This window comes from Miniopterus schreibersii, assembly GCF_964146895.1.
Source record: "Miniopterus schreibersii genome assembly, chromosome: 1".
NCBI classification, from domain to species: Eukaryota; Metazoa; Chordata; class Mammalia; order Chiroptera; family Miniopteridae; genus Miniopterus; species Miniopterus schreibersii.
This window is the reverse complement of record NC_138101.1, coordinates 170,182,513-170,209,925: the sequence shown is the minus strand read 5'-3', so window position 1 is coordinate 170,209,925 and position 27,413 is coordinate 170,182,513. Positions and strand designations below refer to the sequence as shown.

At 43.1% G+C, this 27,413-nt stretch overlaps 1 protein-coding gene across 1 annotated transcript in view; it reads left to right on the top strand.

The window, feature by feature from the left end:
• SLC35F4 (solute carrier family 35 member F4) overlaps positions 1 to 26,156 on the top strand; it is a 156,555-nt gene extending 130,399 nt beyond the window's left edge. Inside the window, exons 2-8 of the mRNA XM_081129731.1 lie at positions 1,822 to 2,007; positions 6,664 to 6,961; positions 11,438 to 11,657; positions 19,339 to 19,464; positions 21,479 to 21,671; positions 23,515 to 23,604; positions 25,709 to 26,156. Coding sequence (XP_080985857.1) covers positions 1,822 to 2,007; positions 6,664 to 6,961; positions 11,438 to 11,657; positions 19,339 to 19,464; positions 21,479 to 21,671; positions 23,515 to 23,604; positions 25,709 to 25,950 — 1,355 coding nt within the window. The 3' untranslated portion in view covers positions 25,951 to 26,156. The remainder of the gene's footprint in view (positions 1 to 1,821; positions 2,008 to 6,663; positions 6,962 to 11,437; positions 11,658 to 19,338; positions 19,465 to 21,478; positions 21,672 to 23,514; positions 23,605 to 25,708) is intronic.
• The last annotated feature ends 1,257 nt before the right edge of the window (positions 26,157 to 27,413 follow it).

Genomic DNA, 27,413 nt, shown 5'->3' with positions numbered 1-27,413 from the left:
TATCTCAGCCCCATCTCACCTTGCCATCCAGTTTATTTTCAGACTTCTTCCTTTCCACCTACAATTGCCAAATGATCACCAAAAAAAACCTGATGTTCACCTAAGAAAACATGATAGGGCACAACTCATGTAAAAATAAGCTTTAAAAGATACTTGAAAGATACATTTAAAATGCCTCGGAGAATCTGAGTGTGAGTCTCTCTTGAGGAGCATGAATAAATGAGGGTTCGCTGAATTCCAGACAGCCTCTTTTCACTGAATGTGAAATACTCAATTAGAAATAGTCGTAAATGGTCTGGTAAACATTTTGTATGTGTAAGATAATAGCCCTATGCATTTTGACATTCGATAATAGCAATATTAACATAACATTAAGCATAGTAATCAGCATGTAATTCTTCTGTTGACTTTTTTAGTAGCTGTACATTTTTTAATTTCTTTAGTTCTAAAATGAAATAATAAATTTTAATCAAGTTAACTTGAGACACTACTGATAGATAGCACAACTAACTCCATCCATGTATGTCTCTACTTATTTTTTCCCGAGATTGAGAAAAAAAAGAAAAGAAAACAAGATAGGCTTTTATCAAAGATGGAGAGGCCTGGGCTGTGGAACGAGCACATGCCTTTGAGCCACACTGCTGTTCTGCTAGGTTCCTGTTGGAGGTGATGGCTCAGGAACTCAAGAGTTTTTTGGACATCACTGCTTCTCGAGGGCTGGCTATGTAATCTGAGGTCCCGTTGCAAGATGAAAATGTGCGGCCCCTTGGTCAAAAAGTAGAAAAAATGGCTTTTTCCTTTCTTATGCTCTGTGTGTGTGTGTGTGTGTGTGTTTCTATCTCTATTTCATGGTGTTTTTTGCTCTTTAATATCTGCTCCCTTGGACACAGGATACTTGCTGGGTGAGTGCAGGTCCCCACAGACACTGGCAGCCCCATCCTGAGACCCCAACACTCCACATTAAGCACCCAGGACCCTATAAGCTTGCTGGGCAGGGACAAAGGTGAAAACCCACCCCCAGAGGTAGAGAGACAACAGGGGTTAGAAGCATGCATGAACTGAGGCTCTGAGCCCCCCGTGTATGCTCCCTTATCCCATCAAAAGTCACTTAGAAAAGAACAGTTTAAGAGATAAAAGCATTAAGAATTTCCAGGTGGTGACTCTCTAACACCCACCTCGGGGATGTGTGTGGTGATGGTGGTGGCGGGTCCTTCAGGCACAGCGCCCTGTGTGACTGCACTGGGCGAAGGCCCACGAAGCCAAGCTGGGCTGGGAATTCAGGGAAGATTAATCAGGACAGGAAGGGGCTTAGCCTGTGGAGGGTCTTGAGGCTGAGCTTTTGTCTGTAACAGTGGGCAGAGGCCAGAGGTGATTGGGGAGACACAGTGGAATTGGATATCAGTGATGAACCCGATGGAAGGTGCGCCGTGGATTTGACAGGAGACCCTGTCGGCAGCCTTGCCGCTAGGGATTCAGCAGTGAGCCCCGGAGGAGAGGCAGGGAGTAAGCACAACGCACCGCTTGCTTGCCTCGAGGCGAACTATTGGAGAGTGTTCACAGCTCTAACTCGGAACAGATGTACCAGCCCAAACACCATATTCTAATGTTCATTTCTAGTTAGCGGGCTTGTCTAAAAAGACTCTCATCAACGTAGCGCTTTCTTTTTAGGAGCCCCTTCTACAAAATTAGAAATGAGCTGGATGAATGTTCCATACGGACCGTGATTGTGGCTGCCGTATATTTTACTGCCACAGCACTGAAAATCTGTTTGCAACGCTTTCCTCCAGGAAGTTCTCAAGCTAGTGATCGCTTCCTTCCCAGGTACCTCCAGGTCATCACTCACTCGATGTAAACCAGGAGCCAACTGCCCCAGTTCACACGGTGGCATCAGTAGACAGCTGTCCCCTCTGTCTGTCACGGAAGATTCTTCTGCTCCTATCCTTGAACTTCAGAGCCGAGGATCCTCTGGTGGTTGTGGACACAGAGCCGAGAGGCAGAACAGATCAGGTACGCGGGTGCCCCCCTTGAATAACAGGACATCCAGGAAACCTCAGAGCAGCCACGAGAGCTCTCACCATTGTCACGGAGCAGAGGCGCTGCGTGGGCGCTTAGGACTGGGCTTGGAGGAGGGGGGGACATGTATAGACACAGACGGTCCCCAACTTAGGATGGTTCCACTTAGGATTTTTTGACTTTAAGATCATGTGAAAGCGATGCACATCCGGTAGAAACTGTATTTCGATTCTGAATTTTCTTTTCTGGGCTGGTGGTCGGTGCTGCGACGCTCTTCCTGACGCTGGACAGCGGCGGCCACCACAGCTCCATGGGCCATGCGATCCCCACGGTGAACAACCGACTGTGCAGTGCAGTGTTGAACGCATTTTAGACTTGCGATATTTCCACTTACAAGGGGTTTACTGGGGCGTTACCCCATCGTAAGTCAAGGAGCGTGATTTGCACAACCTCCTAGTGTGCACGGCGTCGCAGAGAAACTGAACACCAACACCTGCTGGCGAGGGGCTTAGCACGTGGTGAAACAATGGCATCTACTGGCGTTCAGAAGGTACCCGGTTATCTCATCTTCAGGGTGTCCAAACCCGACATCCTTCATCTCAGCCCTGCGGTTCAGTAGCAGCGTGGTGCGCCCATTCCGAAAAGAACAGAAACGCCAATAAAATCAGACTCTGCTCTTGTCCTCATGGGGAGTGCCAGTCCTGGGAGCACCTGTAATTTTCCCAATTTTACGCTCCCTTCAGGACACTTCATTGCCTCCCTAATCAGCATGTACCGATCAGTCAGGACCTTCAGACTTTCCTCTCATCGTCCTGACTGCTCGCCAACTCCTGGATTACTTGAATTGCTAGATAACTCTCATAACTATATCCCTGAGTTTCCAACAGATTTATCATTTTTAATGCCACTGACTCTACTAGGCTGCTGCCCAATACTGTTAATTTAAATATATATATATCTTTATTGATCTCAGAGAGAGGAATGGAGAGGGAGAGAGAGAGAGATAGAAACATCAATGGTGAGAGAGTCATTGATCGGCTGTCTCCTGCACGCCCCTGCCTGGGGCTTGAGCCCGCAACCCAGGCACATGCCCTGACCGGGAATCAAACCGAGATCTTCTGGATCCTAGGTCGACGCTCAACCGCTGAGCCACACCTGGCCGGGGAATACTGTTAATTTTTTCCTGGCGATCATCTTTTTGCCGTCCCCACAGAATGCTCTCAAGCCCCGAGTCCATACCACTTGTTCTCATCATATGACCACACTCTACCTTCCCCAAAAGAGCAAAAGAATTGTATGCTAACAGCTGCTTTCCTCCCTGCCTCAGAATGTCTGTTCTCTTGTGGCCTGTTCCCATCGCTGTGGGACCATCTTTGACTTGTGTGTTTCTACCATTCCGATGTTAACTCCTTTCCCCGCATCCAGGGCCCCCTCCTCACCACCGCTTTCAATTTCTCCTCCATTTGTTTCCTCAGCTTGGCCAGCAACACAGTAAAATGTCCTGCAGCCTCAAAAACTATAACAGTGGCAATAACTATCCAAAATAACTGGGTAGTAAAAAAAGAACAAAAACAAAAATCCCAGAACTTTGAGAAAATTGGCTTTAAAAAAAACAGGAGAGAAATGACAACTTAGGGGGCATGGTTAGGGCTGGGGCAAACAAAGATACAGAGGAAACCTGAAGGCCTCTTATAGGGTTCTACTAATTTGAAAAGAGGTTTTTTTTAATATCAGGAAAGATATTTCAAAAAGTGACAATATTTTCAAATGACATAAATCCCAAAACTAAAATTCTTAAAAAGGGAAGAAAATGACATCTTAAATCTTCAGAAACTTTTAATTGGCTTTAATAAGTTGCAGTGATATTCCTATTATCTCAGTCATCTGCAGAGCAGAGTGGTCCAGTTAATTAAATATGATGGCTAATAATGATTTGCCCTGCCTATCATATACAGATTACAAATTTCAAAGGCTCTACTGCTAAGGATCACATGGGACATAATTCACTCTTTCTGAGATGTTCAGAAGGCACTTGGGATATTCCAGGGCACCAAAGAAAAAAGAGAAAAGAAGAGTAATCTGAAGAGCAGCTCACCAGGCTTTCATGAATGTTATTTCTGGTATTTAGCCTCAAAATGAATACCATGATATAGATATTATCACTGTTTAACAGATAAAGAAACTAAGGCTGGAACAAAAAGTACATGCAGGGCCGCGCAATGGCAAGGCCCAGGACTTGCACACATATTTCCAAATTCCCATGGCCTGTACCATCGCCTTGTATGGTTCCAATCAAAGTTCATAGAAATGGATGGAGTTCCTGCTAAATCAATCTTAGTGATATATACAAAACTATAAATCTAAGCAGGGCTATATAAAAACCATGTTTAAAATAGAAAAATTAATGAGCTCTGGAGACTCAGTCTTTCTATGGTACCTACAGATGGTAAAGTTAAAGAACTGGCAACAATTAAACCTAGTGGAAGAAGAAAGGGCTGATGCTATGGGACGATTTAGGTCACTATTGATGTCATCAGAAGTACTGTGTGGTATGATGCTGGCACAGAGCAGCCTTCAGAGAAGGTGACAATGGAGGCGGAGATCAAAGGGAGCCTTAGAACATTTGTAGAATCATTTCTCCTTAATGACATAGTCCCTGAGAATAATGTGATCTGAAGTGTGATCTCTTACGTGTCACTTCTTTTAAACCTCATGTAAGACTGTCCTTCCTGCCAGGAATCAGAACTTTTCCCCCCAACCATTTCTGAAACCTTCAGCGCTCAATCCTGAATCCCAGACAGAGTGAGCACAATATTCAGAATAAAAAGCTTGGACCCTGAGGTCATACCGACTTGGACTCAGCCTTGAATAACCTTAAACTGAGTCTCAGGTTTTTCATCTGTAAAATGGGAATGATAGTACCTACTGCACTGGGTAAGTTCGTGTTCCCTTCCCAGCCTCCCGATACAAGAGCCTCTTATTCTGTACTCTTACTCATTTTCAGTTTTTCCCTCTACCCTCTGCATAAGCCACATGCTCATAGAGGGAATTTGCAGAACTGTTTTCAAGAGCAGGTGTTGACTGTCCACGGTCAAAGGAGGTGACTGACTCACACTTCCAGATTCAGCTCAACATCACTGCATCATGGAAGTTTCTCCGGGTCATCTCCCACACCACCCCGTAATAAGTGCTTGTCCTCTGCCTCCATATGGCCTTGTATCTGCCATAGCTGGACCTTATCACACTGTATTGGATGTGTTTTCTGGCTTGCCCTAGGCCATCAACTCAAGTCTTTCTCCTTTGAATCCCCTGGACCCAACTAACTAACTAGCTCCTGGTAGTCTCTACAGGATTTGGTTTTCATCTTCTGGAGGCCTAGGCCCTGAGAACTCAGTACTGTTTGTAAAACTTGGAAGTCATGTAGTAACTCCTATGTTCATTCTTACTTGGATTATAATCCCCAATGAAGAGTTCACTTTCCAGGCTTACTACTCCATCTCTCCAAATAATTATATCAGAAAGCCTTAGCTGGGTGAAAGTTTTTATCCCAATGGGGCAGTCACACCTGGTTCATTAAGCTGTAGGAACACATTCCACAGGAGAGCCAGCAGGTTCCGGAGAGGTAACGTGAGAAACCCATCTACTACCACCTACAATCTGTGGACTGCACCATACTTTTCACGAGGATAAACCTTATGCTTCAGGGAGGTGCCTGGAAACCCAAGAGAACCTTGCAAATAATTCTGCCTCCCTTCCCCCAGGATTCTACTGTCTGAGATCCCAGCATGGGGACTCAGGGGGACCTCTTCTCCCATTTAACTTCCTGACAGGTACATATATTTATTGTGTTGAACTTGTTTCCCCTCTCATGGGAGAAGACCTTTACGATTGTCACTTTCAGGGAGATTTGACTATTTTAGTGTGAAAAAAATATGCTACTAAATATTTTTAGTAAATGTAAAAATACAAAGTAGAACTCACTGTGCTCCCAGAGCTACATTAAATAGTTATTTGTCCTGAGGTGGGGAATGGTTTTGTGTAGTCAGGACTTCCTCTGTTCTTGGGACACACTGCTTTTCAACTTAATAGTCATCTTTGCTGCAGTTTAAGAAAACTGAGTGGAAAATAACGACAAATGCTCCTCGTTCACCTTTCACATCAGCAGATACAAGGCTGCTTTGGCTGGGTTCTGCTCGCTCTCCACATAGACCAAAAGAGCAGCAGCTATTTGGGATTTATCATTCTGGTGACAGAGAGAAAGTGCAAGAGAGCTTGTGATGCTTCCTAAAGCTCTTCCGGGAGGTGTTACATCTGCTCATGTTTGACTGGACAAAGCAGGTCACTTGGCCAAGGCCAAGGCCAAGATCTTTGGGGCTGAAATGTGTAATGCTCTTACAAGGAAATGGCTAGGCGACACTGGGGAACAGCACAGTACCCACCACGTTCATGAACATTGCCATGGCCTGGATGGAAGACCAGACACATACTGTACTTTACAGGCCAGAGATCCTGGAGAGAGCGTGAGCCAGAGTTATCCGTCTCTTCAAATGATGGTAGAAAAGAAAACCACTGGTGATCCGGCTGCCTGCCTCTTTGAATGCTGTTTCATGACTTGATTCCCACACATTTGTATTCCTTTCCTGTTTTCAGGGGATGATGGAACACAGACTCACCCTGAGAACAGCAGCCAAGAAAACAGAATCAAGGCTCGCTGCCTGTCCTGCACGTCCATGCTCCTGAAGGCCGTCTGGGGACTCTTGATCATCTTGTCAGTGTCATCGTCTTGGGTTGGAACCACACAGATTGTAAAAATTACTTACAAGAACTTCTACTGTCCATTTTTCATGACTTGGTTTTCAACAAACTGGAACATTATGTTTTTCCCAGTCTATTATTCTGGTCATCTGGCCACTGCTCAAGAAAAGCAATCACCAATGAAAAAATTCAGGTAGGTTTTATGTTAAAATGCCAATAAGAGGTGCTCTAAAATAACTTCATGCACATACATATATTTTCATCTGTTTGGAATATGAGCTGAGTTGACTTGGGGAGTGTGGAGAAACAGGCTCCAAAGTTGGTAATGAACACCGGAAAACAGAATAATTCCTCCCCTTATTAAAAAAAAAAAAAGTCATTGAGTGTCTACAACATGCCAGGCACTGTACTGGTGCTTCTGTATATCTTACCTGATTTAATCATTGTTGGTGGTAACATCCACCTTTTACAGTGGTGTTATAATTTCCATTTTAACAAAAGTAGAAACAGATTTAGAAAGGTTAAATGACTTGTCCATGGTCACACACTTATAAATAATGGAACCCAGATTTTTATCCACACCTATTTATCTCTGAAAGTCATGTTTTAAAAGAACACCCAGTGTCTCATGCCCAGAAAGAAAAAAACTGTATTAATAAGATTGTTATAAAAACATTTGCTCAATATTCTGAACAGTGTGGTGCCTAAGAGATGAAATGGCCTGATTCCATGCAAAGGGAAGTTTGGCCCTGGAATATTTTGAAAGGTCCATTCTTTGCCGGCTAGGAGCACATGGGGACTTGTCTGTTGGTTTGCAAGCCGTGGACTTGCTGGTACGATGATTCTAGTGGTTGCTCTGTGCTAAACCTGGCTTCTGCAGCCACGCCTTGGAGAGCTCAGGAGGCTGGCAGGGCCACTGTCATCGGCCTGCACAGCACTCAAGGAAGGCTTTTGGGTCAAAGTTTCTTTGCTAACATAACTTCTTGGAAAGGAAAAGCCCAGAGCTAAGGAATAACTTCCAAGACAGTCACTCTGATCACCAAGGGAAAACAGTAGTCGGGCCCTCTGTGGATGGCAGGGGGAGAGTGACAGTTCTCTATGATACCTTGTTGCTCCTCAGCAAAATGACAATCAGTTTGCCTTACAGGAGCCAAAAGAACCTTTCCTTCTTGCCCCTGTCCCTCATGAAAAGAAGGGATGGCTATTATAATTGGTGCATTTTAAGACTATTTTTTAAAACTTCACAAACTGTAAAGGGTGTATCTTCAACTTCTGTTTTCTATCACCAGCTTGGAGTTGCCTGGGGATGTTAAAGTCACACTGTGAGCTCATCTCCCGTGTGCGTCCCTGAAAATTCAATTACAATTGAAGAAAAAGAACAATTTAAAAATAAATATGTTCTGGTTTGGAGGAAAGAAAAAAGCCTTGTACCTACTTGTGATTGTTAAAGATACTTTGTACTTGAGTCCCATCAAAATAGACATGATCTTGGGCCATAAGGTCTTTGTTAATAAAAATATTTACTAAGTGATTGCAGAGGATATGATTATCAGACTAAAATTCCCCTTGCTTGAAAATGCCTGCGAGTGCGCCGCGGGTGTGGCCGCTGGAACGTGCCTCTGCTTTAGATGCAAACAGCCAAGCGTAGTCTGGGGCAGGGCCTCCGAGCGCCTGGGAGCAAGCCACGCTGGCTTCAGTAAGACGCACGTTTGCAGAGGCGGCTGCTGGCAGAAGCGTTCTGGCGATAGGCTCACCTCCGCCGCATCTCCCCTGGCGGGCTGACTCAGAGTTTAGTGAAACCTGTGATTTGACGAGCCCCCTCCACCTGTTCGCGCAGGTAGGGTGAAGCTGACCATTTCTCAGCCCAATCAAAGAGCTTCTGTTGCCAAGCAGGGAAAATTGCCTTTGAAGGGAATATTCCCCAGGGCCTCCTCCGTGTGAGAGGAAACACTGTCATAAATTCTGAGGTCCTTGATCTTTCCCCCCGTAGGCTCATTAACACCGTCGCCGAGAAGGCAGAAGGGGAAAATAAAGTTCGTGTGTAAGACAGGGAGCAGCCTTTGTCCCACAGCGCCAGGCCCTCAGGCCAGTTTCTTTTCTCTTGAATGGCATGAGAGCATTTCCAGTTTTTTTCTTATCACTAACATCAAAAGGATTTTTAGTAAAGTATCAAATCTAGGTGGTAACAATTGTCCATTTGGAAGTCATTTTTCCTATTTCAATCCTTTCATTTATATACAAGAGAATTCAGTCGCCTCAGGTGAATTTGAAATTTAAGAAGAGAAAATTATATACTATAGTTTGAACAGGGGTGTTTTCTTTAGGGAAAACAAAGTCTCTAGAAAGTATGAAACTAGAGCCAAAGATCTATTTGTCTATGTCAGGCACTGATGAAATGACATCCAGAGAAGGGTCAGTAACCAGCAGCTGCGGTAACAATGATGGCCATAATTAAATGACCAGTGTCCCCCCATTTCCAAGCTTCAGTCCAAGTTTTTCCACCTGTCAGTGCTGTTTGTCTAGAAATTCAGATCCCATCATCCCAAGGAGAGACCCACTGTTATTTGTTTCTCCATAGAAATCAATTCTTTTTTGAATTTTTGTATTTCTGAGCACCTTAATGCTGAAATAGCAGAAGGTTCTACACAGGTGACCTGGTATTTGAATGGAGAGAGTTTTAAATTCCTGCAACAACAGTGACAAATGGAGAGAAGGTTGGCAGTGAGAGGAGAAGGGGGAAAGAGGGGACCTATAAGGCAGCCGGTACCTGGGGGACAGGGTGAGCCTGGTGAAAGAGCAGTCTCCTCGGGCCAGGGCGGGGGCCCTCCTTCAGCAGCGCCTCACGGGGTGGGCTCTCCCTGGGCAATGCCGCTGCTGGCCTTCCCCAAGGGGTCAGGGCATTCGCTTGTGTGTTTACAAAGTCTTGGCTTGAGAGTCCTCCACCCAGCCTGGTAGGCTCTGGGAAGGGAGAGCCATCACTGGCTCGGATCAGTGATAAGAAAAGAAATTCTTTAACCAGAAATGGGTTTGTTGTCGCTCTCCATAAACGTACACTTAAAAGGCGTTTAGTAGTTGTAGATGTTAAGATTAACCTATAACTCTCAACTCTTAGCTCTCCCTGGCAGATCCCTTGAAAATACGGAATTCGAACCGTGTGCCCAGGATGTTCTGTGGAAACAGCTACTTGTTCTGTGTGCGGCTCTTATTCCAAATATCTCCATGGTTCTAGGGTTTGGGAGAGGCCATCTGTCTTCCTGTGTGTGTGAACATGTGCCATTTCTGTTTCCTTTACAAAGGCTTTGCCTACCAGTTATTTAGTCCCCTCACTAAAGTTTTGTCTCTTTCAAGGTAAAGTTTACCTTTGGGAAATCATGTTTTCATTTTATGAAAAATCCTTCTCTTTGGTGTCTCCCACATGAGAGGAAACCACTACACAGTTTCTATATGTGCAAATTGCATTTTTAACCTTCCTGGGAGCTCTAGCTTGCAACTCCCAGCATTCTCAGCAACATTTTCTATGAGGCTTGATATTGAAGGCCACACACCTGTACTTAGAGCCTCGCCACTTTATCACCACCCCCTCCATGAGGTCCTTCTGCCTCATGCATCTGAGGCAGACATGGCTAGAGATTACTTTGGTTTGCAATACTTTGAGGCACAATTATTTCTCTTCAGAAAATGCTAGAAGAGAAACTAGTATTAGTGCCATCTAGAACCATGTCAATGTATTTCATTATAAACATGCAAACATTAGTAACTTGTTGCTTTGAACAAGTTATATTACTTTTGAAAACACAATGCCTGGCACATGGTAGTTGCCCAATAAATGCTTGAATGTTTATGAACAACTGAGGGGGAAAAATAAAGTCGAATTCTCCCAGTGGCAAGCTTGTTTCCAGTCAATAGTCAAATAAGCAGTTATTCTACCATTTCCGTTATTGCCCATCTGTATCACTAGCTTGAACATTTTGATTAAAATAGCCCCTTAGGCTAAATAATCAATTTAGTCAGAAATCAAACAAATCAAAGATTGAACTGAAGTGACTATTTTTACACAATGAATTCAGATAATTCCTCCAAAATGGCCAAGTGTTTGTATATAACAAAGTTATATTTTGTTGAGTTTTGTTTTTATTTTTACTTCCTTTAGGTTTTTTTCTGCTTTAAAATGCTAGAGAAAAAAAGAAATTAGTCAGTTGGGAAGATATATTAGAAAGAGGCATGGTGTCTCAGGAACAGTAGAATCCCAAGCTGTGTGTGTCTTTACAGGACAAGTTGGCTGTCGCCTGTTTGCGCAGTCGCGGCTGCCTTGGTCCTGCTGCATTCGTCCACTGGGAGAGGATCTTCTCTCTCTTCTAACAGATAGTAATTCCAGCAACCACACATTTCTGTATGTCTCCAGGCTTCTCTGAGAATGTTCAGCAGCAGCAGGCTGCCCGAGTATATATCTAGGTAGGAGGGGCCTAGCTCCATGTCGGGGAAGGCGTGGGCTCTTTCCCGTGGGACCCTCTGTGGCCTGTAGGTGGCAGGGCTGGGTTCAGTATGTTCCACAGATGACCCATGAGTCTTGAGTGTTTTGTGCTCTTGCCCGAAAATAGGTGTCAGGAGTTAGACAACACAAGATGTGTCACAAATCGTACCTGGCTATTAACTTCTTTTTCTTTCCTAGGGAATGCAGTCGGATTTTTGGGGAAGATGGTCTGACACTGAAGCTCTTTCTTAAAAGGACTGCTCCCTTTTCTATTCTGTGGACTTTGACTAACTACCTGTATTTACTGGCTTTAAAGAAGCTGACGGCCACGGACGTCTCCGCTCTGTTCTGCTGTAACAAAGCCTTTGTCTTCTTGCTGTCCTGGATCGTGCTGAAAGACAGGTTCATGGGAGTGAGGGTAATGGCACACTTCATTCAATGCGCGAGGTCTCCCTCGATCACAAATCCTGGCATCGGGAGAGGTGCTTTGTTTCAAGGGCTTTCTGTAAAACGTCCCCATTGGTTCTGAGTACAAAATGGAATCTGAAGATGGATTAGGATGCCCAGGCAGCTGCAACACCATGAAAGGACAGGGAGGTTTTTATGGGGCAGTCAGTGGATTTCAACGGGAGGCGCTAAAACAGACAGGGAAAATAAGTTGTTGTGGGGTTGGGGGGGGGGGGTTTAGAATTAACGCTGTGATCAACTCCTTTTGTCCTCAGGAAGAAAGGTTCTGAGAAAATTTGCCACAGTAAAGGTTATGATTTGTTTTTTTTTTCAGTCAACGTATGTTGGGACAACTCCCTCATGTTTCTCCCCCACAGAGATAGATTTAATTAATATTAGTGTAAGTAGACAAGATAAACAAACAGTAATTAAAGTCACTGGTAATGGCACAGTGCTGTTAAAAGTGGCTATAGATCCACGTGATTAACCTAGACCTGGAACTGAAAGCAACAATTTAACTGAACTGCATTAGCCTTCGACCAACCACTTCAGTTCTGAGTTTATTCCTTTCAGAAGTAACACAGATTATTTGTTTGTTTGTTTGTTTGTTATTCATTTATTTTGTATGCTTAGTCTATGTTAGATTGATTGAAAGTCATGCAAATTTAAGGAGTCAGGTCTCATTGAAATAACCTGACCTGCCACCATGATGAAAATATTGAGGAAATAATTCTTTAGAAGGAGGTCTAAATGAATAGCCTTTTCCCAGACGATAAACATCACATAATTATTGTTCTCTGAAAGAGCTGTCCAAGATTGCAATCCAAATGTTGCTCTTGTTGCAATGATTCCAGGGCCCTGGAATGCTGAAGCTACTACCTATATTAGACAGTTTATGGTCGCCATAACCCTGAAACCTTTTTTTAAAAATATATATTTTTTATTGATTTCAGAGAGAGGAAGGGAGAGAAAGAGGGAAAGAGAGAGAGAGAGAGTTGAAACATCAATGATGAGAGAGTCATTGATCGGCTGCCTCCTGCAAGCCCCCTGCTGGGGATCGAGCCTGCAACCAAGAAGAGGAAGAGGTAATATGACCACAGAAACAGAGATTGGAGTGATGTGGCCACAAGCCCGGGAAAACTGGGGCAGCCGCCAGAACCTGGAAGAGGCAAGGAATGTATTCTCTCCTAGAGCTGCCTCTGGGAGCATGGCTCTGCTGGATTTAAACTTCTTGCCTCCAGAACTGTGAGACAATACATTTCTGTTTTTAGTCACTGAGTTTGTGGTAATGTGTTACAGTAGCCTCAGGAAACTAATATAGCATCTGTAAGCAATAAGACCTGATAGAAAAAAAATGTTAAGGAACTAATAAGTAATCATTATAAGTATATCCATAAAGTAAGACATCATAGATGGTAAAATGGTAAGCATTAGTGTCAGGCACACTGGTAGAAGTCAGATACTTTTCTTTTTAAATGACAGGAAACACTTCCCTTCTCAATGTGAAACCTTAGGAAGGGTTTAATGCCACGTTTCAGGAGAATGTCAAGGTGTAATTCTAATGATGCCCGGAATCAGGCCAGGGAATAGGAGAAGCACCAGAACACATTCAGCATTTTGCCTTTTGACAGTCTCAGCAATTCTTTTCCTCCTGAGACATATTGAGAACATGTATAATTAGGTCATTTGAGAAATTAAAGGAGGGCAAACAGAATACTGACAGTGTAAATATAGCTTTTATTGGCTTTATCCATAAATAATCTAAAGCACAGCCTGTAAATGGCACCTCACTTGGACTTCTTTTCTAAGTAGTGAAAGGGTTGCTTTTGGTCATTGGATTAAAATGAATATTTCTGAATGATTCTAAGCCTTTGGTAGTTTAGAAACAAATCATTTTTGGATTAAAATTCCATTTGCTTGACCCCAAGAATGATCACATTTAAGTGAAATAAATGGTCTTCCCTACTTTCTTTTTTTGTGTGAAAATAACACCGTGGATGGAATGAAGGATGCAATAAGTTGTAACATCAGTATATATGGGTTCCCTGGAGCACTGTCTGGCTAGTATTATCAATGCTCACATAAAAACTAATTTTGTATTATAAATAACTTAATAGTCTGTTTCCTTGGACTATTGATTGAATTATAGATGGAAAGGTGATCTATTATATATTTAGTTTTCTGTTACAAAATCATTTCACCAATTTTCCAGTAAACTTTGATGTGTTAGGAACTCTTTCATGAGTATTTGCTTACAGCTGATATACGATCATCCCATGGGAATTAGTAAACTTCTTTTGTTTTGTTTTTTGTTTTTAAATCTATCTTTATTGATTTGAGAGAGAGGAAAGGAGACGGAAACATCAATGATGAGAGAGTCATTGATCGAGCCCACAACCAGGGCATGTGCCCTGACCGGGAATCGAACCCTGATCACCTGGATCCTAGGTCGACGCTCAACGTCTGAGCCACGCCCGGCAGGGCAGTAAACTTCTTTAAAAGATCATTTTTTTAATTGCAAAGATGTTGGTGAGAATCTAGTTCTTGCAGCTTTGAAAATGGGTGTTTTCCCATCTCCAAGATCTTGTCTTGTGTGGCCAGAGTTCTTCAATTCATGAGAAACAGAAAAACCACCTTAATAAAAAAGGGTTTTCCTCAAAGAAAACGAGCCACTGGCTGGGATATTCTTCTCTGTCACTGGCATCTCTTTCACTCCAATGAAAAGCAAATGTCAGACTAGAAAGCTAAAACCTTTTCTTTCAGATCATGCCCTTCCCTTATTTTTTATATTAGTAATTGAATTTTTTCTTTCATTTTTAAAAATTTCTTTGGACATGTGAAGAAAACTGGTGAGTGATGAATGGTCCCACAGACCCCAGTTTTCCCAGCAGATTTAGGAGATGAATTCATGTCCTTTTAGCTTAGCACCCACATATTTTCTAGCTATAATTGGGTCCCTGTGCAGTTAACTTCCCAAACTGCGGCTCTTTTGGAGGCTTTCCTGCATCCACCAAGAACCAGCTGGAGTCTGTCAGTTAAAGTGAATCTTTCATCGCTTAAACTGCACTCCTCTGAATTCAGATAGGGCCCCAGCGCACTCTAAATCAGGACACTGGGGCTGAGCTGCTGCTGGTTTGTGCCAACATCATACATTTAGATAAGATGCAGGATAACCTTTTGCTTCCATCTTGCCTTCGGTTAACATTTATGCAGTAACTGTTCAGTCAGGTGTAGTGCACAATCCTCTATCCAGAGGATTCCTGGAGGAGGAATCCAGGAGGGGTAGTGAGACTCAGCCCCCTCTTGGCAGGAGATTGATTTATGAATACGGGGGGAGAGGGGGGGAACTGAGTTATAATGGCTCTGATTTTATGCCCACAAAGAATCTATAACCCCTTCAAGGTGTAGTCAATAGGTCCACTCTGTACACCCCCACACACTCTCTAGTTTTTCCTTCTGGCATTTCCTTTCCTCTTTTCCATCTTGATCTCCCATTGAGATCATTTTCAGATGGATTTTATTCATATAAAAATAGATGTGTATGTGTGGCAGGGGACAGGGAGGTGGGAATCTTGGTTTGAGGCTCTGTACCCCTTGGGTTTGACCAATTCTAAGGACCTACCCTCTGCCCCTCACACACACACAGAGTCCGGACAGCTATAGACTGCTCACCTCTTTCACTTCTCTCACTTCAAACCCTGACCGATTTCACTGGATCTGAGTGACACAGGTGGTTCTTCTTCATGGGACCTCAGATGTAACCTGTAAACATGTTTTAGGATCCCATAGAGCCACGGTTCCTTAAAAACAGACTGTCTAAACATCCTCGGAGAGAATAGGATGGCCATCCGAGCAGGTCTCATTGGCCAAGCCCTTAACGCGTATCCCACCTTCAGCTGCTGACCGTTAGTCTTGAACTTGAGTACAGCCCTGCTGGCAGTGCAGCTTCGAGGCCTTCCACTTTAGAGGCCGCTACAGACTTGGGACTCCCCATGCTCCACCCAGCTTCAGAAACAGAGTTGACCACAAAGCAAATTAAGGAAAGACGTTGGGGCTGCAAATAGAAATAGAAGTAATTAAAGGTCCATCTCAATACCCTGAGCCCTACAAGAGCTGATATTGTTATGCAAATAATCATTCTGGAAACCATTTGTCAAGGGGAAACACAGTGAATGTAATGAGATCCAGAAAAGGGCTGGACCCTTGTGATTTCTGAGGGCCTGAGCCAAAAGGGGGGGGGAGGGGAATGAAGATACAGGAAAACAAAATCAGCCAAAAGCCAGATGCTTCTCTAGCCTTATCCTTACAAACTAATTCTTTGAGAGGTGAAAGAAGCCTGGCTTTCATGCAGGGTGACGGATGATCTACAGCACAGTGAAATCACCAAATGTTTACCTTTCTGGCCTTCTTTGGGCTTCAGGAACAGGCTCAGACAACTTCATGGTCCCTCCGATTGGCCCCAAAAGTTGATGCGGAGGCTCTCGGAGGAGCTTGAGCCTGCAGAGGAAGGTAGCTGTCTCGGGAGGTGGCATGGTGGGATAGTGGGCTCACTGTGATGTGAGAGGACTGAGAGGGTCAGAAAGCTAAGAATGAGCATTGTCAGTTTTATGGTCACTGTGGTTATTAACCTTCTCGCGCCAAACAGATTCAGGTAATGGTAGTGGAAGGATTTCCATCTTATTTAGACACTTCGGGTTGGTCATGGGGCTGGAACTGGAATAGGCCGTGAGAGCCAAGTTCTTGTGAAGCCGAGGGGGTGGCACCAGGAGATGGTGCACTTTCAGCACAGGAGTCCATGTGCATACGAAGTGCTTAGGAGCATTTCTGTGGTTTCACCACTTGGGTGTGCACATATGAGCACTTTTGACACAATATTTAAGACACTGGCTTCCTGCAGACACCTTTCCAGTGCCCTGAGCCCAACAAGAGTAGTTTTGTGTTTTTCTGTTAAGAAAAACAACGAACCCTTCCTTAAGGACTGATTAATTCTGAGAAGGCATGTGACTCAGATCTGTGCTTGTGTTGTTTGTTCTCTGGAAATTTGAAGAGTATTTACTTGCAATAAACCCACGGAGCCAAGCAATGCCACTCTGGGACCATCCGAACAGCACTCCAAAGGAGACTTCTACCCAACATTTTCCTCCATTTTCTAGATTATCCGAGATCCCTTTCCTTAGTTCCAACTGTGTAGGTAAGAAACATATTGGAAATTTCTTTAAAAATGGCTGTGGAGAACTCATTCTATCAGATAGTTGTAAAATTTAAATAAAAATGTGGAAAGTAATTTAACTTATCTTTCTCCCCAGGAAACCTACATAACCTATAAATTGTTAACCTATAAACTACTGATCTTACCATAGAGAATTTTTCTAGCATCTCAAATATTCAGATTTTTGTGCTTTTAGAACTTCACTAACAGTGTTGTCTGACTCCCTGAAATGACAAATGCTTCTCTCCACGAAGGCAATTGAGAGAGACACTCTGAAATTGACATGCCAGTTTAAGTGGCCCAGGCTACTATTTCCACAAGCCCTTGGATATAAAATGTAATGCAGATTTTAAAGTCTCACCATGGTTCTAACTTTTAATTGCTATAAAATTATGTAATCTTTGTCCGTACCTAATTCCTATCCTGAGAAAATTTATTAGAGTAATATTATGCATATAAATTTTTACTAATGGATGACTCAGAAAAAAAAACCAACAGTTCCCAACTAGGGTCAGATCCTGGGGATACCGGTATTAAATATTCATCCCTATCTAGACAATGATTTTGGTTTTTGCTTTTTTGTTTGTTTGTTTGTATGGGCTGTTTGTTTTCATAATTCCCTAAACCCAGCATTATGCATTATAGAATACTTTTAATAATTTTAAATATGAAATAGCACATCATGTTATAGTTCATTAGGATAAACATTGTGTTCTTTTAACCCTGTTTTGTTTATTTGACCAAGAAAATACAGCTGATGCTTGGCCAACAAACAAACCCCAAAACACACCAAATATTAGTTCAAATTTATTATCCTACAAGTTCAGTCTTATGAGGGAGATCTCTGTGTGCACCTGAACACTTTAACCCACAGACATTATTTAAGCACAAAATAAATCAGAAAACACCAGCACCTAACATGCCTCTTCATTCTCTACAATCAGATGCCCAAAGAATTGTCGCAAATCCCTGCTGAACTGTAAATCCCCAAATCGAAGAAAGTGATAGCCCTCACAGAATTTTCCAGTCTAGATGGCCCCCTCACCATGTTTATTTATGAGTCTATTGCTTCTTGTTTGGAAAATTTCTTTTGACACCTCATGATGTGTGTATTAAATTCTATTCCCTATAGTTTGAGGCATAGTCCAACCAGAACACATGCCTGGCAGCTTCAGAGAATCTGATATTCACTCAGCAAGAGAAACGCCTCCCATCAAGCAGCCTCCCAGATAACGCTTTATGAAGACAGTTTTTCATGGCTGACACATCGGCGTCTGTTCTCAACTTCTCCTGCTGTTTTTCATAAAGGACACGTTAGTATGGAGCTGGCTCTGAAGCCCACTGTGCACTTGCTTTGGGTGGCCATTAACAAAAGAATTGCTTCAGCAGCATCTAGATTGTATGTGGCATCATTAACATACATTGCACTAGCCTTGAGCAAGTCTACAGTTCCATGTTAAAGATCTATATTTTGTTGTAAGAAATAATTCACTAATGTTCAAAAGGGCAAAAAAAAAAATCACATGTGAAAATGCTATTTACAGAGAAACTGATTTACTTGGGAATACTCAGAACTGAAGCTTAACAAAATTAATCGCCACATATGCTTAAATTTCTCACAAAGTTGCATCTTAGTTTTGAAGTTGATGAGACAAACTTTGAAATGTCTAAATTGCTCCAGTTCAAGGCAATTAAAGAAACAGATGCAAGCCAGCATTCCACAAAGGGGTGGACCCCTGTTTTAAATACACCAAGCATCTTACCAATTTACAGTAAACCATTATGATTGCAATCCAATTATGAACATTTCACTTGATGCAATTAATGCTCTAGAAAAATTACATAAAAGTATCTTTCTGTGGTTTAATTTGCATGAAAACAAAAAGAAGAACTGGCCTCCATTTGACGTTCCAAGTGACAGTGCAAGCTTGCTCCTTATAAATTATGGAATTACTCACTTTCTTTTTACCCCTTGCCCTAAATGTTGCCTCTTAGCTGTATCAATATAATGTCTCCCTAATCAAATTCTGGTTATGTGGAGGTCTTCAGAAACATGCATTGATCCAAGGAGCTGATTAAAATGTATGCTACAATGTTTGAAGAAAAGGAATACATTATAGATGAAAAGACTTAAAATTGACTTCCTATTAACTTTATTTCACCAATATGGGTATAAATCTCTAGGAAGTTGAACTAAAAGATTACACTAAAATTATTAGTCCTTGATTTAAATGTGAGTAGCTTTTATATTCTCTGCCTGGATGTCTTATGAGTATACTGGTTGCTTATTAATGCTGACCCTTCTACAACTGAACAGCGATGTCCAGAGGTAATTGGGTTTGAGGACGCATTTAGCAGCTTTCATGAAGTCTTCAATTGCTTGCTCAGGGATATGGAGTCATCAGCTGTAGTTTTTTAAATTTCTTTGCATTCTATTTGACAGATAGTTGCCACAATAATGGCAATTACGGGCATTGTCATGATGGCGTACGCAGATAACTTCCACGCTGACTCCATCATAGGAGTGGCCTTTGCTGTGGGCTCAGCCTCTACCTCTGCGCTATATAAGGTACGCTGTGCACTTTCTTATGTGGCCAACTGTCATTTGTAGCTTAGACTTAAATAATAAATTAAGGAAGGATGAAAATTTTGGCTAGAAAAAATTAAGATGGTCTAATTATTAGTACCATTTACTGAGTACTTGCTCTATGCTGGGCAGTTGTCAGGAAATTTCACTTATGTGAATGCCTTATGACACATAGGTGCTTATCCCCCATTTCAAAGAGGGAACTGGGTTGAGGAAGCATTTAGCAGCTTCCATGAAGTCTTCATCTGCTTCCTCTGGAATATGGAGGCAACAAAATTGCTTTATTTTTTGCAATAGGTGTGTTAATATTGTTTGAATGACAGATGAGGAAACTGAGGCTTTGAAACATTAAGTAACTTGCTCATGGTCATACAACCAGGAAATGACAGAGGCAAGATTAAAACTTGGACTGGCCAACCCCAAAGCCCTTGCTCCATGGCCCCACCTCTCCCAAATCATCAACCAGTTGTAGCCAGGGCTAAGAAAGACCTCTCTTCTCTTTGTGCTTCTTTAATTGAACCCCTGTGGTCATTATTTTAACTCCAATTAAGGTGTTAAAAATAATAAACAAGCTGTCATTTGAGAGTTTATCTTTTGCTACATGTTAACTCCGTGCCATAGAAGCAAAATGAAGACTCTCTTTTCCCCTCTGAAGGATGCTCTGGGTCTGCACTCGGTACTCACTATTCTTTGTCCCCTGGAGCTACCTGTCATCAATGAAAATTCTACTCAGTCAGCGCCCTTAGCTTCAGAAGTGAGGACTAAGAGGGCAGACCTCAAAGGTTATTCCCCGAAGCTCCACATTTCAGAGCCGACTTTCTGGATGTAGCTAAAGGACTATTCCACTTTCATCTCTCTTGGTGTTTCAATGAGAACATTCCCTCCAAAAGGCAGGGAATGCCCTTCGCAATGCTCCTGGATGCCTGTTCTGATTACTCACCAGTACTGCGGCTCAGAGGACACGGAGTTTATTTCCCGACTGACATTTCCTGGCCCACTGATTCTGTGTGACAAACTTGACAGTTGTTCACTCAATCACCATTAGTGCCTAACCTGCCCCTAGCTGAGACTCCATTGAGATGTCTGATGTGACCAAAGACCAGCACATGATCAAGGTCCCTTGATTAAGTCTCTCAAAAGAAAAAATAAGTTTGGATAAAATTATAAGCAATACCTGGCATTGCTATGTGACCAGGATGGCTATCTGATAGACAGGCTTCTCCTGACCATGTTACAGGTAGATCCATTCTGGGAGTGGTAATATTTGCTGACATGCACAAAGTTATATGTACATCATAGAAAAGGTTGGCTCCATTCTACATTGTTTGAAGATTAATAAAGGAAGCAGAGGGGTTAAAAAGCCAAGAAATATGGACTAGAGTCCTGGCTCCTCCCCAGCCGGATGTGTGACTTTAGGTTGGCCATTCATGCTTCCTGGCCATCTCTCTCTGTACACAGATTTATAACCCAGAAAAAAAGAATTTTTAATCCAGAGAATAAGCAAAGTGTTTGTAAAAATATTTTAAGCTCTGAGAGAAAAGTATTTGTAAATCCAATGCATCATTATTATTTCTCTCAACCCATAATTACAGGCCCTCTCTGTCCAACATGGTTTTCAGTACCTGTCAAAATAAGAGTGACATGAATCCCATGCTTGAAGGGAAAAGAATTGATGGCATCTTAATCGAGAAGATTTTTCTGGGTTTCTCTGCTTTTATTTCTTATTCCTCCCATACCCATCACTGACTGTGGTGCCTAACACAGTGTGCAGTATCCCAGCAGCGCCCAGCACCACGAGGAACTTGTTGTACAGCACTTGCTGTTTCATGTAAAGGCCACAGAGCATTTTGATTCCTTATCTCAACCACACGTTAGATGGCATGGAGACGGCAAGTAAGAAGATACGGAAGATAAACATCGGGCCAGTTAGCTCCCTGTGCAGATGAGTAGAAGTCTCCTTACTGACTGCGGTCTAAGACTTTCCTTCTCATTCCAGGTTTTGTTTAAGATGTTTCTCGGAAGTGCCAACTTTGGCGAGGCGGCCCACTTTGTCTCCACGTTGGGTTTCTTCAATTTAATCTTCATCTCCTTCACGCCGGTCATCCTGTATTTCACCAAGGTGGAGCACTGGTCCTCCTTTGCAGCTCTGCCCTGGGGCTGTCTCTGTGGGATGGCTGGGATGTGGCTGGGTAAGTGACCCCAGGTGTGGCCTTCCATTCCCTATGGCACTTGACCTTTCCTTGGATAGTTAAAGTTTCATATTCGATTATTCCCTTGGACGCCTCTGTCCTCTATTCCCAAACTTACCTAAGGTTGGTTCATGTTATTGAATGTTCAGAAGGTTCTTTGTAGCCTGTTGCTTCATTAGATCAGAGCTCTCCAGCTGGTGTGCCTCCCCTGGGTTAAAGTTGAGCCGGAGGTCCAAGCCACTTGGATCACCTCTGGCCTTCAAGCAGCTTCGTCATTCTTTATGATGTGCCATATGATGTATTGTGTTCCAAGTGTGCCACGTGTGTCACGTGTGTCAGGTAGAGGGAGAGGGGATACTCTCATTCAAGGAACTCAAATTGGTCCCAAATGGCTGGAGCACGGAGAACAGGAGGAATGGAGAGGAAGGAAGGAAAGGACTTTCAGGAGGAAAGCAGGTTATGAAGGACCTGGGAAGCCATGTAGACAGGTTGAATTTAAAATCCACTTACTAATCTCTCAGCAGGGATGTGCCAGGCTCACATCTGCATTTCAGCTGTGTGTAGAGAATGGATTTGAGAGAGCAAGCCCTCATGAAGCAAGGCAAGAAGGCAGACCTGGGGTTAGTGGCTCGGCTAACACTGTACCTAGTTGATGACCAAGGAAAAGTCACCTGGACTTTTTAATATTCTTTCTCCCAGTTCCCTATAACTCTGAGGCTGGCTGCTTCACCTGGGTAACCAGGGACTCCCACTTTCAGGCTGTGCTCCTGCTGTAACTCGGTTTGACAGGACACTGAAAAACAACAAACCTGCTCTTTTCTGGCCAAGCAGTCAAACACCGGCACCCCCACCACCCAGACTCATGCCTCTTTGCTCAGAATCAAATCATCTTCATTCTGCTCCTCTCCCCTCACTCCACCTAAGACAGCCCCCTGGCCCACGCCACATTTCCCCAGGCTTGACCTGCAGGACACCTGCCAACCCTCACTTGACTTTCCTTATCAAGTGACATAACTAGAAACAGAATCTGAAGCAGCACTGCAATTCCTTGAGGGAAAAATGCCTTTATTTTCTTCCCCCATAGGCACTGGGTCTTCTTTCTTTACTGGCCCAGGCCCCTAAGGGAGTCCTTGAGCAAGACAGGAAATGATCTAAGAGAGCAATCAAACACTAATCCTTGGTCCTTTGAACTCTACTTTTGAGGGCCAAATAGATGTGGTCACGACCCCTCATAACCTCTGCTAAGTTCAGTAGAAATCAACAGTAATGTTTCCATAAAGCCAAACATCCTAATGAAAAGTGCCCAGATAATTTCCTGGCCAAAACCCATCTAACTGGGAACAATCGAAATCTCACTGACGCGTGGCTTCACCTGTGTGCACCCGATCTCCAGCTTGCTGAGAGTAGCCCTCCTCTAACACGTGTCCCTGGACATGCCTGTGACATGCCCCGAGCAAGCGTGCTCAGGCTGGGCGCCACCGTGCTGGCTGGACGCTGTGGTCCTCCACCAGGCAGCGTGGCCGCCACGCTCCACCGGGTGTAGTGTCACAGCACAGTGACTTGATCACTTCACCTCTTTGCATTTGCTCCATACACCCTTTGCCAGCTAATTGGCAGGAGATGAGGCAGCCAGAGTGGCAGAGGAGGGAAAAAGAGTCAGACTACTTCAGGCGAGGTGCGCACGCATCCATCTTCGCAGTTAGGAGATTTATTGACCAAAGGTGCAGGCAGTTTAAAAGGCATGTTTAACCCAGACATTGATTCCTTTATGTTAAGGAGAGCACCCAGCACATCAGTTTCCCTCTATCCTGCAACATCCTCGATATTCTCCTTTACTTGACAGTCTTCAACATCCTGGTGAACGTGGGCGTGGTGCTGACGTACCCCATCCTAATCTCCATTGGGACACTGCTCAGCGTTCCTGGAAACGCAGGTACTGGTACGATTTGACGTGGGCACAGTAAGTCTCCTGCTCGTGTTTGTTTTACACCATGAGTTGTTTCTTTGAGCAATTGTGAATTATGTCCCTTGCCTGGGAAGATGTTTTTAAATATCATGAAGGTGGCACACAACAGAATAACTATGCAACAGATTTAAAATTTGCAGCTACAAACACTGTTGGTACTTGGTTGTACAATGCAAGTAGAATTAAATACCAAATGTATCATTTGGATTTCATGTAATCTCCCTGACAACCTAATTTTGTGGTATTTTTAGAGGAAGTCCTACAGAAACAAAAGGCATCCCAGCATAGGACTCTCAAGTAAACGTCACTAATGAAAGTGTAGGAGATGTACAGGGTGTTGGCTCCCCATCAGACTATCCATGGGGAGCTGCAGAAGCTTCTCCTGGGGGCACAGCAGATGGCCCCGTGGAATAGATGTAGGAAAAAGCAATTTGATTCACTTCAGGGACCAGAAGAGAAGCTATTTTTCCAGGATAATCTTTCTAATGAAACCTGTCAGTGGAACAAGTAATAAAAGTGGGTTATCTGGATGACTGTACAGTCTTTCTAACTTTAAAATTCTACGGTTCCAAGCCTTGGGTAGCCAGCTTTCTTTGCCTCAGGATGATCAGAAAATGTTTATTGAGCACTTACTATGTGATTATAGCTATAGAACAGACAGGGGAAAATGATATTATTGTTCCCTTAAGAAGCTTATGCCTGCATTTGGAAAAAAAGACCACCATGCTTGAAATAACTTAGAACTCTACAAAGTAATTTATTATTAAGTGCCAAATTGTGTAAAAGACTCCAAGGACTATAAGATAGTCAGAGGAAGGGAACATCAGGGAGGACTGGAGTTGTCAAGACAGTTTATTCATTCATCCATTGATTCATTCATTCAATAAATATTTTCTGAGCACTTAGTATATGCCAGGAACTCTGATAACACTGGTGATCTATCCTGAATAAGGCATAGTCCCTGCTTTCAGGACTATGTATTATGGGGAGGGAGACAAAAGAAATTGAGTAAATATAATGTAGAGAGAGAATTGCTTTGACAGAGGTATGTGCTGAATGCTCTGACAGCTCACAAGAGGGGCAACCAAGAAGGCTTCCTGCAAGAAGCCTAAATGGAGAGATCTAATGGCGGGTTAACTGGATGAAGTGGGTAAGAGGAGGGAAGGGCATTCCATGGAAAAAGAACAGCATGTGCTTGACCAACAATCCCACTGTTAGGTACATACCCCACCCCAAAATATCATTGTACATGAATGTAAATAGCAGTACTATTCACAATGGCACAAGGTAGAAACACCCAAATGTCCACCAACAAGTGAATGGATAAACAAATCATGATACATACAAAGGGATATTATTCAGCCACTTAAAGAAGTATGAATACATGCTACAACATGGATGAACCTCAAAAACATCATGCTAAGTGAAAGAAGCCAGACACACATAGTGTGACTCCATTTATATGAGATATCCAGAATTGGTAAATCCATAGAAACAAACTGTTGACTGGTGGTTGCCAGGGGCTGGGGATGGAGGTAGGGAGCAGCTCAATGGATACAAAGTTTTATTTTAAAGTGATGGAGACATTTTGGAAGCAGGTAGAGGTGATAGTTGTACAACATGATGAACGTACTAAATGCCACTAAATTTACTTTAAAATAGTTAATTTTCTGCTATATGAATTTCACCTCAATTAAAAATTGGTAAAGGAACAGCATGTGCAGAGACCTAGACATTAATAGGCCTGGCTCATTTGAAAACTCTTGAGTGGTCTAGTGAAACTGGAGAAGCATGAAGGGATGCAGAGGAGAAGTCCTAACAAGTAAAACCGCGGAGGCGGTTAAGTCAGCTCGCAGGGGCCTTGGAGGATCAGTCTGACGTAGAGGTAAGGAATGGAAAGCAAATGGAGGGAACACCACGATGACGGTATAGAAAAGGAAAGATGAGCTTGAAAGAACAAGACAGACCTTTGGAAATCTCTAGAACTTGCCCTGACTTTTGTTGGTCATTTGTTTTCAAAAATGCTTAGAAACAGTCATAGACAGTGACTGACCTGATATTTCTCACTTAGCTGTGGATCTCCTGAAGCAGGAGGTGATATTCAATGTTGTGCGCCTGGCTGCCACCATCATCATCTGCATCGGGTTTCTGCTGATGCTGTTGCCAGAGGAGTGGGATGAAATTACCCTGAGATTCATCAACAGCCTGAAGGAAAAGAAGAGCGAAGAACACGTGGATGACATCACGGATTCCAGTGTACACCTGCGAAGCCGAAGCAGGGTCAATGGGACAGTGTCTATACCGCTGGCTTAAGGAGGGACCCAGTTGGAATGCACGTGTATGTATATTCTGTGAATATAATAAACTTTTCTCGCTACCTGTATACTCACACGACAGTATCAACTCTGAATTTGGATAAGTCATATGTGGAATAATGCCAACCATGAAAGTTTACATTTATATGCTTATCAATGAACTGGTGTCAATAATCATAATAAATTTTTTTATTAAAACATGTTCATACTTGTTTAATTTCTTCTGTTTTTTGGGGGGGCGATTCCCCCCAATTCACAAAATTTCCTGAAAACATGTGATTCTATTAAATGATGGACTTGTCATTACCTTTTTTCCACCTGGAATTGAGAACTTTTTATTCAGAACAAGTTGCATAAGGGGAAAACACATGAAAAGACACGCACTTTATATATATTTAAGTTCGATAAGGGCCTTAAATTTGAAAGCTGGAAAGTAATTAAACATATCACAGAGCACCTTCTTTCTATATGCAAGACCTACACTAGGAATTAAGATGTGAAGATGACCCCATCTGTACTTTCAACGTGCTTAGAGTGGTACAGAGCATGAGGGAGGTTACAAATATCTCTAACAGGAGGGAGACATTTGAAAATGGCACAGTGGTGATAGGACATCTGTCACCAGCCGTCTCTAAAGTCCTTCCCCAGCAAGTTTTTTGAAAGAGCTGTTTATATTTGCTGTTTTTCCTTCAACTCCAGCTCAATCCTCAGCCCACTGTAATCCTATTATTCCCCATGAAGTTCTTTCGCCAAGGTCACCAATGACCTCTCTCTTGAAAAACCATGTTGACACCATTCAACTCTTCCTTTATTGTCTTCTCTGCAGCATTTGACACGATCACCACTCCTTTTTAACTGAAACAGTCTCTTCTCCAAATCCCACTATAACTCCTGGTTCCCTTCCTCCCTCGCTGGCTGCTTCCCCATGCCCTCCTCCTAGGCTCATCTCATCACCGCCAGTGTTCAGTCCTTGGCCTTCTTAGCATCTCACTCCACATTTCCCCTTGGGGATCTCATCTGCTCTCATGCCTCAATGTCATCCAGGTGGTAGTGGCTTCAAAATCTTAATCTCCAGCCCAGATTGGTCCCCTGAGCTTCAGATTAGACTATCCAAATGCCTTCTGCAAACTCACTTGGATGCCTCATTGTTCACCTCAGTTTCAAGAACAAAGTTGAATTTATCATCTCTCCTCCCCAGACATAGTCCTTCCTCTCCCTTGTTCCCTGTCTAGGTTAATGGTACCATCAATCCTTAGCCACCCAAGCCAGGGGTCGACCTTAACTTCTGCCTTCCTTGCCCTCCACATCAACACCATAAGTCCTGTTGCTCCTCTTTCTTAATATTTCTCGAATCTATACACTTTCCTACTGCATTACCTATTTCTGCCTGATCGTCTCTTTCCCTGATGCATAAAAGTCAATCTTTACATTGGTCTCTAACTCCCAGTCTTGGCTCTCTCA